Source organism: Eptatretus burgeri, chromosome 17, assembly GCF_056783735.1.
Source record: "Eptatretus burgeri isolate ZD-2024b chromosome 17, Ebu_testis_v1, whole genome shotgun sequence".
NCBI lineage: Eukaryota > Metazoa > Chordata > Myxini > Myxiniformes > Myxinidae > Eptatretus > Eptatretus burgeri.
The window spans coordinates 42225104-42242547 of record NC_140977.1 but is presented as its reverse complement, the minus strand read 5'-3'; the positions used below and the strand labels follow the sequence as shown (position 1 = coordinate 42242547).

At 32.3% G+C, this 17444-nt stretch overlaps 1 protein-coding gene across 3 annotated transcripts in view; it reads right to left on the bottom strand.

Annotated features, from left to right (window-relative positions):
* Nucleotides 1-17444, bottom strand: part of LOC147009889 (uncharacterized) — a 177921-nt gene that overhangs the window by 68340 nt on the left and 92137 nt on the right. For all 3 annotated transcript variants that reach the window (XM_085861485.1, XM_085861484.1, XM_085861483.1), the window contains one exon: nucleotides 475-528. In XM_085861485.1, the coding sequence (XP_085717611.1) occupies nucleotides 475-528 (54 nt within the window). The remainder of the gene's footprint in view (nucleotides 1-474; nucleotides 529-17444) is intronic.

Here is a 17444-nt window from a genome sequence, read left to right as displayed (position 1 = left end):
CCAGTAATGTGAGTGAACGTAGTTTCTCCATTGAACTTGTCGTTGCTTTGCCGCCGGCTCATAGTATTACGGCCAAGTGTCCATCTACGTTCGAGGTGGTGTTTCGTGTTCGTTGTCCTTTAATGTGTGTGAGCATCTATTATGAAGTTGTTCCATGGTGTATATCTGTTGTTTTAGACTTTCGTTTTTTTCATGTGGGCATGAAAGTCTCTTTTGGGCATGTGTGCTGATCATTTACAATTTGCCAACTCTGAGAGAGTCTCAGTCAACGTCGAGCTCTATGTTACACAAAATTGAATCGTAAAACGTTGCTGTGTGGAAGTGAGGAGGTTTGTGTGGAAGTGAAGATGTTTGCATGGTAATAAGGAGAAAGTGAGGTTCTCGTGAGTGATTTGTGTTTGAGAGAATTTTCTGTATGAATGTGACATTGTATAAGTGAATTGGGTGGTGAGGGTTAACATTTGAATATCTCACTGATAATCCAGAGGATGATGGCTGTCCTGGTGGTCCTTTAGGTCCTGGATCACCCTAATGAAACAAAAGCCAATTATAATAAACATTAGATCAATGGACACCAAATATCAGACGAAGCAGCTGTGCATCCTACAACAGAAGCATCCTACATCCAGAAGCATCATACAACAATAGGATGGCAGTAGGGTAAGAATACTGATTCTGGCTCACTTTTCCCCATGTAAATGAATGGGGGATTTTCAGCGATTTATATTTTTTTTCCCTAAAAATAAATCCCCTTTTTATCCCAAGGTATATTTATTTGTCTCCCCTTTTAACTTGGAGGTTGAACCTCATTGAATTGAACACCTGGGGGTTGAACAGCTCACTCATTGAACCTATAAAGATTTGTTCATTCTCAAATTCCTTCAATAGTTTAATTTTCTTTGCACAATAATCCCCATCTAAAATATTGACAAACAAAACATTTGAATCTTTATATTTTTTAAGATACCCCATTTGTGCCATTACGAAATGATAAACTTCTCTTAATGCTCTTGTTTGACCACCTCCTGAGCCACAGGTTATTTTTTGTTAAGCCCCGCCCACTTTTGCTAAGCTCCGCCCACTTTTCATAAGGTATTTTTTTCTAAGCCACGCCCACTTTTCCTAAGCCCCGCCCACTTTTGCTAAGCTCCGCCCACTTTTCATAAGGTATTTTTTCTAAGCCACGCCCACTTTTCCTAAGCCCCGCCCACTTTTGCTAAGCTCCGCCCACTTTTCATAAGGTATTTTTCCTAAGCCACGCCCACTTTTCCTAAGCCCCGCCCACTTTTGCTAAGCTCCGCCCACTTTTCATAAGGTATTTTTTCTAAGCCACGCCCACTTTTCCTAAGCCCCGCCCACTTTTGCTAAGCTCCGCCCACTTTTCATAAGGTATTTTTTCTAAGCCACGCCCACTTTTCCTAAGCCCCGCCCACTTTTGCTAAGCTCCGCCCACTTTTCATAAGGTATTTTTTCTAAGCCACGCCCACTTTTCCTAAGCCCCACCCACTTTTGCTAAGCTCCGCCCACTTTTCATAAGGTATTTTTTCTAAGCCACGCCCACTTTTCCTAAGCTCCGCCTACTTTTGCTAAGCCCCGCCCACTCTTACATCATTTCCAGTTCATCTCTGACTCACAAAGAAATCACTAGAAAATTACAGGATGTTATGGTTTTGAAAAATTTCCCAATGAAGGCTTGCCTAGGCTTGCCCAGGGAATTTCCAAAGGAAACCACACCCACCAGTCTTTCTCTATAAAAGCTTCAAACCCAGGCTCCATTTTAAACATTTGTTCTTGCTGGCAATGGTGTTCTGTGTGCTTGTCTCAAACTCTCTGTCTTCTATGGAACTAAACCTTCAAGTTGATGAACTGGATTCAAACCTCTTATCTATTGAGGTAAGATTTTTTATTTTCCTATTTTCAAACTTTGATTGAAGCATACTCATTTAATAATTAAATAACTTAATTAATACATTATTATTTTCTCTCACAGGAAATTGTGTCTGAAATACGAAATGAAAATACTGCTTTTGCTACAACTTGGGGCGAAATTGTTGGCTTGGTTGAAGACCTTATGAGCGACCAAGACCCACAGAACGAGTTCGTCCTTGATGACCCAACCAAAGAGTTATACCTTGGAGACCAGCAAAATCCTGAAAAAGAGTTTTACAGCAATAGTACTCATTGTGAGTTATCAAGACAATACCCACTGAACAAGTTATACCTTGATGAGCCAGAATACAAGTTTTACCTTGGAGACTCACAAATTTTGAAAAATCAGTAAATGAGTTCTGCCTTGATGGTTTAAATAACTACCTTGGAGACTCAGGAAAAGGGTTTTGCCAAGATGGTTCTAAATATGGGGCCTACCTTGGAGACTCACAAATTTTGAAAAAATCAGTAAATGAGTTCTGCCTTGATGGTTTAAATAACTACCTTGGAGACTCAGGAAAAGGGTTTTGCCAAGATGGTTCTAAATATGGGGCCTACCTTGGAGACTCACAAATTTTGAAAAAATCAGTAAATGAGTTCTGCCTTGATGGTTTAAATAACTACCTTGGAGACTCAGGAAAAGGGTTCTGCCAAGATGGTTCTAAATATGGGGCCTACCTTGGAGACTCACAAATTTTGAAAAAATCAGTAAATGAGTTCTGCCTTGATGGTTTAAATAACTACCTTGGAGACTCAGGAAAAGGGTTCTGCCAAGATGGTTCTAAATATGGGGCCTACCTTGGAGACTCACAAATTTTGAAAAAATCAGTAAATGAGTTATCCTTAAGAGACTTTGTAAGTTGGTTTTACTTTGAATACTTGAAATGTGGGTTCTGGATTGATAACTCACAATGTGATACATATCTTGGAAACTCAACGGGAATGTGGTTATACCTTGAAGACTTGGAAAGTTGGGTTTATGTTGGACACTTGAAACTTTTTTGGGGGCTTTTATTTATTTATTTATTTATTTATTATTATTATTATTTTATTTATTTATATTTTGGAGACTTTTGGAGTTGCTATCACTCTTTGGGATCTAAACCTATCGATGTAGTTCTTTGTCGGATGGTGCTTGATGGGAGCAAGATCAAGAAAGTTCTGGGAAGAAAGTGCAGGCTTACTCCCCCTTTCTACGTCATCAAACCTGAAAGCCTTAAAAGACAGAATTGGAAGAAGAAAAAAACGTAAAAATATATATATATAGGTGGAAATCTCATTTTGAAAAAGACATTGTGTTGGGCGAGGATTGAGTTGGGGTTGAGATTTTGAATGTGAGGGTTGGGGTTGAGATTTTGAATGTGAGGGTTGGGACACACACACACATACACATCAACAAACAAAAGTTAAGCCTTGACTATTCAGTTGAGGATTCTGTGTTTGGGGTTCACAGATCTAAGAACGTCCCCCTTGACACACATTATATACTGTTATACACCTCGGACTTGGCCCTCGAGTGTCCACAACGGTGTATAGTAGGAGGGAGTGAAGCGCCAACCTATTGCTCCCATTACACACACACACACAAACAAAAGTTAAACCTTGACTATTCAGTTGAGGATTCTGTGTTTGGGGTTCACAGATCTAAGAACGTCCCCCTTGACACACATTATATACTTGTCCTTCTAGTGTCCACAAAGGTGTATTATCTGCTTAGTTTTGTCTTTTGTAATTCCTGTGAATAAAATGAACCTAAAATCTCTTCCCCTTCCAAATCATATATTTTATAAGTCCAAGGAACTGTATCTATTACATCAACAATTTTAAAAAGTTCTTTCGTCCATCGTTCAGTAAAACCCTTTTCAAAATGAGATTTCCACCTATATATTCTTACGATATCACCAACTTTGAACTTAGGTTTTCTGACATTAATCTCTTTTTCATATTTTAATTTTGTAAATGTTTCTGATGGCTTCATATTCGTTGATGTGTGAATCGTGTCATTATACTTATCCACAATATCCTGAATAAAAGATGACCATTGTTGTGAACCGAGTTGTGTGAATTTTTTATATAGTCTCTCTTTTAAGGTACGATTAAAACGTTCAACAACAACTGCCTTCCCTTCATTAAAGGTACTGTATAATGTAATACTGTTATTTTTTAGAAAATTCATAAATGTCTTGTTATAAAACTCTCTACCCTCATCAGTCCACAATTTCTTAGGTTTTCTCTTACTTTTATTAAATATCTGTTGAAAAGCTAACATAAGAGTATTACCTGTTTTGTTTTTTAAAGGGACAACCCACGCATATCTACTCCTCAAATCAATAACGGTTAAAGCATACTTGTACCCCTTATCATTATTGAGTTCAATCAAATCAGCAGACCAGATATAATCAACTTCCTTGGAATAAACTTTCCTTCTCTGAAACTTTGTGAATATTGGTTTATGTAATTCATCAGCTAATTGCTCTTCAGTCTTAATGGCATCATTAGAGCCTATAAGTTTTTTGAATTTCCAAGTCCAAGTTTCAATTTAGCACTAATCATCTTCTTCACGATGAACCTATCAACTTTTTCTCTCAAGGTTGGATTTTGTATCAGAGACAAATTATATAACATTTCTCTATCGGCTTCATGCTTTTCTTCCAACGTTGTGGTATTCCCATAATCAATATCGTGTCTCATGCACACTTCATCAACTCTATTGATTGGTTTACTCCAGGATTTAGGATTGTCTGCCTCATCTAATCTTTTATCTAAGTTTGTGCCTGGACCACAGAAAGAATAACCTGGAAGATGTAATTCCCCTGGTATTCCAGTAGTTGTAAATTTACTTCCTGATAAAAACTTTTGTATATCTCCTCCGAGTTTGTGTTTGGAGATAAATTGATTTTTTTTTTGAACCACACACCGAACATATACCTTTTTGTATAACCCTGTTATTTTTACTTTTAATATATGAAATATTTTTAGTATTAGTTTTCTTTTTACATTTGAGACAATAACTCATTTATTTATGAGAAAAATTTCTGCAGAGTGCAAAAACCTTTTTAGTTTCCAACATGCACATTTGAATCTTAATTTTTAAAACATAAAGAATCCTTAGAAATGCCTTCACTCTCTCCTCCATTTATTTAAGAAAAAACTTGAATTAAAATCTATATCTTGTCGATGCTAATAGTCTTGTCGAAAGTATTGCAAATAGACTTGTCAATTCTTTGTTTTCCTCCTCGGTGGGTTGAGTTATTTTCTGTAATACCTCTATTCTTTTGAATCTCACTGGTTTCCATATTTTGATATTTATTCATTCTCTCTCTTTCCTCCCTCTCTCTCTTCTCCTTTTCCTCCTTCTCTCTCTTCTCTCTTTCCTCCTTCTCTCTCTTCTCCTTTTCCTCCTTCTCTTTCTTCTCCCTCTCTCTCTTCTCTCTTTTCTCCCTCTCTCTATTCTCTCTTTCCTCCTTCTCTCTCTCCTCCTTCTCCTTTTCCTCCTCTTCCCTCTCTTCTTCAACTCCTTCCTCATCCCTTACTATACTTGAATCGTTTACACCCCATAGAATATTATACATATATTCATCAGGATTTCTTGTTATTCCTGTATCCAAAATAATTTTTTTTACAACAGGATACCAATAAAATTTCTTTTGAATTTCTAAAAGAGCCTTACCTTTTCTTAACCTTATAATTTTTTCATTATTTAACATTCTAATTAAATCTAAAGTTGTTGGTTTATCAACATCAGCATAATGCCAATCTTTTATTGAAAATACCTCATTCTTATGTTGTAGAACATATTTATTAAAATACCGAATACCCTTTTCTTGAAGGTATGCTTGAACACAGAAATGATAATTTTCTTGAAGCCTTCTTGCTGTCATTTATGTATTAGAAATATATGTTAGAATAATATTATGGCACGAAACACCTCCCCATCTTCCCATAGTTAAATCATTTTGTATTTCCTTACTTATTATATATAATCCTGTTTTTTCTGTTTTCATGAGATAAACAAGGGCAAAACCATTATTATATTTACCCTTATTAAATTCTTTTATTTGTTGTTTACTAATCGTGGCTCCACAAAACTCATTCTCGATACCAAGTGGATAATATTCTTCCTTACGAGACTGATTTAATTGTTCCAGGTCTTCGAGGTTAATTTTAAATGACCAATTATACCCTAAATCATTCATATCATACCCCCATTGTTCTATTCTCATACAAACGATACGCCCTTCTTTATAAAAATTTATTTTAATTCGAACTGTGAATTCTGTATGACCTGGAGATAATATCAACACTTCTGTATCTTTAGAATACACAGCCGTTTTATTTAAGTATATATATTGTGATAAATCGCTTAATCTCACCAAGTCATTCGCGTCAGTCGGGCTTGGATAATTTTTTAATTTATAAGCATTTTTCATGTTAATATTTTTGTTTATATTATATTTATATCGTTCAGCCTGTGCCTTTGTGTAATAATTTGATAAATCAATATCCAGTTCTTGAGATACACCAAAGATAGAACCATCTTTACCAACATAAGTCATTTATATTAGATTAAAAATAATATCATAAAATTTTTTATTTTTGTTGAGTTGAAATAACACATATAGACATAATTGACCACAACACTTGGAATTTAATTCTTGGACTTGAAATGTTTGATAAACACCATTCTGTAAGAATTTTATGACTTCAACAGGTGGTGGAAGACCAAAACTATCAAAATAATATTTGTCTTGACTATTAAAAATACAAACCCAATGAGAACCGTTCCCATCATTATCTTCTAAGTTCATAATAATATTCTTTGTATGTTTCGACACATTTGTTAATTCATCTCTCATACAAATAACCACATTATGAATTTTTAATTTCTTACAATATTTGGTAAGTTGTAAATTTGATGTTGTATTCTTTCCAAATTCTTTCAACCACTCATCAATGCTCATTTATTTATTAGAAAGATATAATCCATTACCTCTTTTCGTTAATTTTACACCTGCTTGTGCTATAGAAGAAAGCATATCTCCAACTAACAATCTCGCTTTATCAGGCAGACCTTCAAGTTTTTCAGCAAAATCTACAATTACACCACTTCCACTAATTTGTTTCTCCAACTCTTTGTTATGTCTTTCCAATTCTTTTTGAGCCTGGAGTTGAGCCTTCCTTTCGTTGGCAGTTTTGACCGCTGTTGAAATACCACCCGTCAATGCTCCAACCGCACTTAAACCAGCAAATAAAGGAATTAGAAATGGGAGAAATCCTCCACTCGTCTCTCTTATTGAATATTTTTTCAACATTGGTTTTGTCATTTTAATTTTAAGTGAGCCAGTGTCATTCAAGATTTTAACCTGTTCTCTTGTGAGCAAAACATCAATTCTTACTGCTCCTTTTCTCTGAATTGTATTAACGTTAATCGTACAAGGCTTTTGATTTTGAACACAAGATGATAGTTTATGAAGATTGATTTGATTAACATATACCCCAGTTGGTACTTTGCCACTCATTTATTTAACAAAAAATTATGTGAGACTAATCATCACACCATTATCTGTATTAATCTGCAATTCTGTTTCTTCCAAAAGCAAACAATATGTATCAACTTCTTCACTCTCTCCTCTTTCAATGTATAGGGAAGTATCCACTCGATTAGACTTTATAGTTTCTTTTTGAGCGCTCAGGTCAAACGTATAGATTGTATACAAACTTTTAAATGCTGTCATATCCAAAATAGGTTCTTTATTTCCATTACTTTCACACACCTTTTGGTAAGACTTGTATGCTTCAGCAAAATCATTTTTTTCCCAATTAATTTCCAATCTATCTCGTGGATAAAATGTTCCATCTAGAGAAACGCGAAGTTGTTTCACCTTAGCATTATCACTCAATGCATTATTCTTATCAGTCGCAGTATCACCATCTGGCTTTTTAAAAATCATCCACAGATATCGTGGCTTTCCTTCCAGAACACCCAAATTCCACGTGTAAGTAGTTTGATTGAGTTTAACGTGTTGACATCTTCTTTTGAGGTATGATACACTGAGTGGTCTCTTTGAGTTAAGTCTTCGATTCAACATCTCTTCTGTTTTAAGATTAGGAGTATATTCACTGATATACCAACTCATCTCCTCAATTACAAATTTATTCTGATCACCAAAAGCATTACCAACACCAAAAAGCAATCTATTTTCATTATCATTCCTTTGTAGTTGAAATCTAATTTTAAGACCATACAGAACTTTATCATAATCACAAAATCCAAATATACCTTTAAGAGGAACTGCCACAGTAAAACTATTTTCTGCTTTTGTATCATCATTATACATTCCTTTCCTTTGAATATATCCAGGGTCTGTGTTTGTTCCCGTTGACATATCAGGAATAAAACCTTCGACAGACCCCTTTCCCATTCTATCACTGAATGTATAGAGTGTAAATTTCATCATTTCAGATACAGCAGAGACATAATCAACCGCTTCAACTTCTTGTGTTCCAATATACAATCGCACACTATCAAACATTTTCCAGAAGAAATCATTTACAAGTGTAGCGTTTGTGTTATTCCCAGCCTTAGTGAATTTAAATTTACACAACAAGAAACTTTCGGAGAGATTCAAATAGGTTTGTTGATTATTTATTTCAAAACTTTTTGTACCATTTGTATTCCAGTCTGTTCCAGTTATTGCATTTACCTTGAAGTAATCTTCTTTTTTAGTGGAGTTTGAGATAATAATAGTATCATCCAAATCATAGATACTATCAATTGCTTCCATACTTGTATTTATTTAGGAAAAAAGATGTTAAAACTTTTGAAACCCTGATCCAAGTATTTGAATTATTTTCTGTCGTTCTTGGGGGACAACTGAGTTTTACCTTTCTTAATTTCTTTTATTGCTTGTAATTTATGAGATTCTTTCTGAGCATCTTTTATACTCTTTACAGCACCTGCTACATTTCCCACAGCAGAAGCAGTTGAACCAATTAGGTCTTTATGTTTAAGAATAGTTGAACCAATACCCATGAGAGTATCAATTATCCCATCTCCTCTAAATTGATGTCCAACACCCCTTTGTCTCTTAGGTTTATAGTATCCTCTACCAAGATACATACCTTCACCCTTGTAGTACGGGGAAAGGAACATCCCATCCCCTGTAATTATTTTATATTTTCCCAACTCGTGCTTCCTCACAATAACCATCGTATTTATTTATTGAAAAACTTCACGTAGGTGAATTCTGATGGATATAACTTCTCCATTAAAAGAGATCACACGATTATCTTGGTCGGTTATCCTAAAATTTACTCTGTGTATGGTTTTTCCTGACACAGGTAGATAAACCAAATTTTTAGGCTCCATATTGAATTTATAACCAATTGGGGTTGAGTATGCGCTGAATGAAAATATTGTATTTGTTTTTAATCCATCATTATAAGCACCATCAATCAAATCACAGTGAATTAACACCGAATTTATTCCTGAGGATATTTGAATGACATTATCACTGTAAAACGTCCCATTAGTTTCAATCTTTTTTGAGGAGAAACCTAATAACTCTCTAAATGAATTATCAATTGTGAAATCAACCTTGTAGTTATTTTTAACTTTAATCGTTGATTTTGAAGTATGTTTTTGAATGTTTATAATAATATTTTTTGGTTCATCACCCTGTTCTTTCATAAGACGAGCAATTTCGGAAGATATTTGAGAAATCTCGTATGCTCCGGGTGAGACTGTTATCGTTTTGTATCCACTTCCCGGATTATAACTAAACTTGTCATTTTTCTCGGTTATATTAAATAAGGTATTATAAGTCTCCATGGACAATAAAGATGCCTCATATTCTTTTGTTGTGTCAAGTTGTAGTGGGTATGGGAATGAAGATGTGTGGTCGCTTGTTGTGAAATTAAAACTCAGGATTGTGCTTCTCATCTTATTTAATATGAGATAAAATGTCTTCATATTGAGATTTATTAATTATTTTCATGTTCATCAACTGGTCTAAAATGGCTGATGCTTCATTAAAACAATTGTTATTTCCAGCCTTCTTACTGCCGAACAACAATAACAGTCTATTAACTAATTGCGATGGGTCATTTGGAAGAAAACTAATACCTGAACCAAGGATACTTAAAGCCTGAATAATGTGTTTCTCCTTCTCATTCTTCCTACTTTTACCAGAAAGAACAACCTTATAATTTAGAGTGTTCAGCAAATCAATATATACTCTATCATCATTATTTTCCATATCCAATGGTTTATCAATATACTTTGATTCATCCCTCACAGTTGAACCTTGCCTTCCATCTTTTGTGAGAAGAAACATTAATCTCGGAGTTAGTTTAACAGGGGGTTGAGCAGAACTTAAGAACCTTAATTCATCATTAAATATCAATACCTTTTCTTGAACAAGAAGAAATATTGCTGGTTGTTCTGTTGGAATGAGTCCTGCTTTGGTTTTTGAATCCGCTGAATATTCATTGTTTTGAACAGCATTCACAATATAACCAGGGGTTGATTAATCTCTTCCAGTTGTTGAAATAAACCTTCATCATCATATTCTAATTCTCCTAAATGCTCTAATTCTTCCTCCGTCATTTGACTGAAATCTTTTAACATTTGAAGCTTTCTAGGAGTATATTCTACTGTGGGAACTGTGGAAACATCTTTCATTTTTCTTGGGAAGTTTTTAAAAGTGGTTTAAAAAATTTCTCTTGTTTTTTTCAAATGCTTCTTCGCCCGTTAGTTTCTGTCTGCGTTTCTTCTTTATGTCTTCCTGTTGTTTTACAACTTTTGAAACCAACTCTTGATGTTCCTTAAATCTTCTTGCTCTTTCTTTTGTATCCATTTATTTATTGTAAAATATCATTTAATGAATTGTAAAGATCAACAGGGAAATTTTCCTTTTCTTCATCATTCAAGTAGATGTGTTCAAATAAATCCTTTTCTTTAAATATTTCATCAAATTCTTTATTAACATTAATGCGAGTTGTAATTTCTTCTTCACTAATCCTTGCATCTCTGCTTTTCATACGTTTGTGTTGAGTTTCTTCATCAACATCAAAACCGAATGATAAAATCTTCACTCCGCTCAGATATTTAATAATTTGTCTCGTTCCTTCTGGATTAGTTTCTAATATCCCAACACCACCAGATTTTAGTTTCTTTAACTCACTCTTACAATGTGAATATTTTGTTGTACCAAGAGAAACCTCCTCAAATATTTGTCCTTCATTCCTCAATCGCATATGTTCCTCCACTGAAATATAGTGATAATCTTCACCTTTTACTTCTCCAGGTCTTATTGCTCTAGTTGTTGTTGATACAATGCGTATCACGGGGTGTTTTTAAGTAAATTTACAATATTCTCATTTGTACTACACAAGAACCTTGATTTATGAAAGTTTTTTCCAGAAGCAGATTTACCCACAAGATTTATAATAATAGTTGTCATTTATATATGTAGTTGTTTATAAAACAAAAAATATATCCCTTAATATCTCATCTTGTTTCACAACAATATATTTATATTTTTCAGTCGTGTGCTTCATATAATCCTCAAATTTCTTTTTACTACATAATGTAGAACAATTATCTCTCCAAAAATTATTGATATCTATTGAATTTAACTTGAATAAAATAAAAGTATTAGCATTGTTTCTGATGGAACGACGAGGAAGTTGAAAGTACGATTGACTAAGATAAATACAATTACAAGAAGAATGTCTCCCTCTTGTGTAGTAGCTGTCCATTACCGTTTGGTTTCTCTCATTAACACAATCATCAAAGATAACGAGGTTCTTTTTTGATTTATCCAAATCTTGGGGAGACGGTATATCATCCGTATTATCACTAAGAATACAAGTTATAAGATTTGATTTCTTTTTACATCTCTGTGTATCACAAAATAGTTGAATTATATCTTCAATGTTATAATCATTTAGGTTTTTTTGACGTTTAAATAAACCTATTATATCTTCTTTTTGAAGACCAGCATTAAAACCTTGTGAGAGTAGTTGATACTCTGGTTGAAAACTCGACTTTGTGAAAATTATTAAATTATCATAATCTAAAAAGTTGGGAGTGAGGAGCATTTTTAAAAGTAAGCAGGTTTTTCCACATCCACTTGAACCAACTATGAGACATCTTAATGAATTTGGGAGATTTTTATGGTTGTTAAATTTTATCTTATTTTCCCAAATAGGTAAAAAATCATTCATTTATATATTTGAAAAACAGGTTATTTAATTTATTATTGGCTTTTTTAGAAACTCTATATTTTATCCTAAGTTCAGGTTTAATTTCAAGATAATCCATTATTTTATTTATACAATATCTTGTGTTGATATTTCCCTGAAAATTACATCCATGAATAATATACAACAACAATCCTTTGAACATTTCTCTTATACGTTCAGTTTCTTCCCTTGTAAGGAAAGGTGTGTTATCATCCTCATACTTTACATTCATTTCTCTAATCAATCTTGTAAAGTAATTCATTTTTGGTGTAAATCTAAAAGAATTATTTTCCTTTTTATATTTTTTATTATCATTAATTAGAAGATAATCACAGAATATACATTGTTTATAGGCTTTTGACTCTGTGTTTAATCCCTGTCTTTCACACGCAGGACAATTCTCAAATTTGTCATATGGAGAATCAGGAAAGTCTAGCATATTTATAAAGTAAAACTTTACTTAAACTGAAATTCATCTATACTTTCAGTTGTATATTACCATCGATATCGATATACTTTTTTTCATTATCAGATTCAACGACAACATTTTTTATATTAAAGGTAATTTTAAAATTATCGTTAACTACTATTGAACGAAATGTCATTTCACCTGATATATTAACATCCTTTATTTCATCAAGATTTACATCTTTAAGGTTGTTGAAAAAAATACAAATTTCTCCTTGCATATTACAGATGGTCTTATCTTTTCTTTCTAAAGCTTCATCCATAAGGTTTTTGTTCTTTGATACTTTTTCTTGTTTCATTGCTTTTTCTAGTTTTGAATATATTACTAGAAGGAGAGGAGAAACTTTTGTTAGAGATACTTTAATTGATGTTCTACCAGGTATACTAAAAGCCCTTCCACTGAAGGAAATTGAAGAACTCATATTATTTACCATAATAGTTTTTATCCAATAGTTGTTATATTTATCTTTGTTCAATTTTACATCCTTGACATATTTCTCAGTATCTTTAACAGATGAAGAGATTGATTGAAACTTGTCTTTTGTGTCTTGAAACATTGTATTTATTAAGTGAAAAAGTTGGAGGATAAAATGTTTTTAAGCACAGATTCACCTATAAATTAAACAAAATTTTCATCAAGAAAATTTTAGTTTAAGCAAAGTTTTATTCTATAAATATGGTGAATACAACGTACTGCGATGTTTGTAATCACGAATATAAACATTATAGAAAACACCTCCAAACCAACAAACACACATTTAATCTATTTCATCAAATATCTCCTCTTGAGTTGGAAAGAAAACATTGTGATATCTGTTCAAAGGATGTTTTGAAGAGTAGTTATAATCAACATCTTCAATCACAAAAACACAAGAAAAATGAGTTTAAAGTAAAGGGAGACTATTATATTAAAAACACTGATGGGGCATTTAAAGGGCATATAAAAATAAGGATTTTTCAATTTGGAGAACCCGGTCCATCATCAATAGCTGAATCAATTGAAATAGTGAAACCCGATGTTGAAAAATTTATTAAAAAGACATTAAAAGAAATAAAAACTTTAAAGTTTTATATGGGAGTGAAAATGAATATGAAAAGACAAGATGAAGAACAAACTCCTTATATGAGAACAGATCTTCATTTTATAACATCATTTCAAGATTTTTTGAATAGTGGGGTTTATGAAGAACTATCAAGACAAGAGGAGGATGTTGATAATACAGTGGTAGGAAGTGGATTCAATATTAAAAAAATCATCTTTTTAGATATACACATTCTAAAATCAAACCCTCTTAAAGCTTCTTCTTATATTGAATTACCAAAAGAAATAAAACTAAAGAAGGCAGTTGTTAATATTAAGAACAATGATAATAAATGTTTTCTCTGGTCTGTTCTTGCTCACTTACATCCATCAAAATGTAATTCAGAAAGAGTAAAACAATATATGAAATATGAGAATACCTTGGACATTAAAGATTTTAAATTCCCAATGCCATTAACAGATATTCCTAAATTTGAGAAAAAGAATAATCTTTCTATTAATGTATATGGATTAACGGATACAAACAAAGTTCAAATATTAAAAATTTCAAACAACTATAAAAATGAAGAAACACACATTGACCTTTTATATTTTAGTGTTGGAAAGAATTCACATTACACATACATCAATAATTTATCAAGATTAATCTCTTCTCAGGTATTCAGAACAGCAAACAAAATATATCCTTGTAAGCGATGTCTTAATTCATTTCATACAAAAGAACGATTAGAACAACATTCAAAATATTGTAGTAATCATAAATCAGCTGTAATTACAATGCCTAAACCTGGTGAAAAGATTTATTTTGAAGATTATAATAAATCTATCATGCACCCATTTGTGATATACGCTGATTTTGAATGTATCCTTAAAAAGATAAATACTGCTTCTCCTAATCCAAAAGAACCATATACAAATAAATATCAAAAACATATTCCTTGTGGTTTTTGTTATTATATCAAATCATCTGTTGGAGAAAAGTATAACAAACTTGAACATTATCGTGGAAAAAATGCTTCACAAGAGTTTGTAAAACGATTAGAAAAGGATTGTATAAGACTCACTAAATTAATGAAAGAAACAAATGAACCGATGAAATTAACCAAAGAAGAAAAATTAGAATTTAGAATGAACAATATCTGTCATATTTGTGAGGGGGAAATTAAGGAGTCTAAAGTTAGAGACCATTGTCATCTTACTGGTAAATATAGAGGTCCCGCTCATTCCTGTTGTAATCTTAATTATAAATTACCTTCTTTTATTCCAGTCTTTCTTCACAACAGCGCCAACTATGATACACATCTATTTATAAATGAACTTTCAAAAACACCAGGGAATATTTCTGCTATAACAAACACAAGTCAAAAGTATATTTCATTTTCAAAAATGATATTCACAAAACCTATAACTCGTATTAGGTTTTTAGATTCTTACAAGTTTATGGGAACACCACTAGCCTACCTCGCATCAAATCTAAGCTCCACGGACTCTTTTCCAAATCTTAATTCATTCTTTCCAAAAGAGGAAATTCTCACTCAAGAGGAAATTCAGATTAAAGAGAGAATTCAAAGTAAAGAGGAAATTCTAACTAAAGATGAAATTCTAATTATAAAGAAAATTCGAACTAAAGAGGAAATTCAGATTAAAGATGAAATTCTGATTAAAGAAGGAATTCTTACGAGAGAGGAAATTCAAACAAGGAATGAAATTCAAAGTAAAGAGAAAATTCTTACAAGTAAGGGAATTTATCCTTATGATTATATGGATTCATTTATGAGATTTAAAGAAACACAACTTCCTTCAAAAGAAAGTTTCTATAATAACCTTTATGAAGAAGAGATAAGTGATAAGGAATATAAACACGCACAAGAAATATGGAAAATATTTAAGATAAAGAACCTTGGAGAATATCATGATTTATATCTAAAAACAGATGTTTTATTGTTAGCTGATGTGTTTGAGGCTTTTAGAACACTCTGTCATAATAAAAATTGTTATGGATTAGACCCTGCCCACTATTTCACAGCTCCTGGTTTAGCTTGGAGTGCAATGTTGAAAATGACAAAACAAGATATAGATTTAATCAGTGATGTTGATATGCTTTTGATGATTGAGAAGTCCAAGAGAGGTGGAATATCACAAGTATGTTCAAAAAGATATGCGAAAGCAAATAATAAATATCTCCCAAATTATGATAGTGAAAAAGATAGTAATTATTTGATGTATTTTGATGCTAATAATTTGTATGGATGGGCAATGTCTCAATCTCTGCCTTATGGTAAATTAGAGTGGGTGGAAGAAAAGGATTATGAAAAGGCTTTGATGAATATTGTTATTTCTTCTCAAGAGGAATTGAATGACGAAGAAGAAGGTTATTATTTTGAAGTTGATTTGAGGTACCCGAGTGATCTTCATAATAAGCATAAAGATCTTCCTTTTGCATGTGAGAAAGAAACTCCAAAGAAAGAATGGTTAAGTGATTATCATAAAAGTTTTAATATTAAAGGTAAATCAACAGAAAAGTTATTAACAACATTCTATGATAAAGAGGGATATGTTTTGCATCAGAGAAGCTTAAAACAGTTTTTGAGAGAAGGATTGAGAGTAGCTAAAATTCATAGAGTTTTAAAATTTAAACAAAGTCCTTGGGTGAAAAAGTATATTCAATTCAATACAGATATGAGAGCAAATACAAAAGTAAAATTTGAAGGGGACTTTTATAAATTAATGAATAATGCTGTATTTGGAAAGACTATGGAAAATGTTAGAAACAGGCAAAACATTAGATTCGCAACATCTTGGAAAGAAGCTTCGAGATTGATAAATAAACCAAGTTTTGAGAGAGAAGAGGTTTTTTCAGAGAACTTTTCTGCAATTCATATGAAAAAGGAAAGTATTGTAATGGATAAACCAATTTATATTGGAACAGCAGTTCTTGATTTATCAAAGATATTGATGTATGATTATTTGTATAATGACTTAAAGAAAGAGTATGGTGAAAATGTTTCATTGTTGTATATGGATACTGATAGTTTTATCCTAGATATAAAAACTGATGATGTTTATGAAGATATGAAGAAAAATATTGGAGTATATGATACAAGTAATTTCAGCAAGAAGAGTGAGTTATTTTCCAAAAAGAATGAAAAGGTTATTGGTAAGTTTAAGGATGAGTTGGGTGGAAAAGTAATGAGTGAGTTTATTGGATTGAGAGCAAAGGCATATGCTTATAAGTATGGTGAACAGATTGATAAGAGGTTAAAGGGAATAAAGAAATATGTAATAAAGAAATCAATAACTTTTAGAAATTATTATAATTGTTTGATGAATAAGAAAGAAGAATATAGGAAAATGAATACAATAAGAAGTTATAAACATAACATATATAGTGAAGAAGTAAATAAAAAGGCATTAGGAGCCTTTGATGATAAGAGATTTATTTTAGATAATGGAATAGATTGTGTTCCATATGGATATTGTATGATAGAGTGTATAAAATAGATTATGTTTTAACGATGGGAAGATGGGTTAGGGTTTTTTAAGGGCTACCGCCGCGTTTTTCACAATATATAAATGGTTAAACCAAGTATTAATCAAACTAAAGAGTGGAGAAAATCTCAGTCTTGGTATATAAATGGAAAACATAATGAATGTGAAAAATATCAAATAAGTCTTATTGAAAAAATAACTAAAACAAAGGTAAATAAAACAAATAAGCGAATTAATTTAAAAACTAGTAAGTTAGAGGATGTAAAGA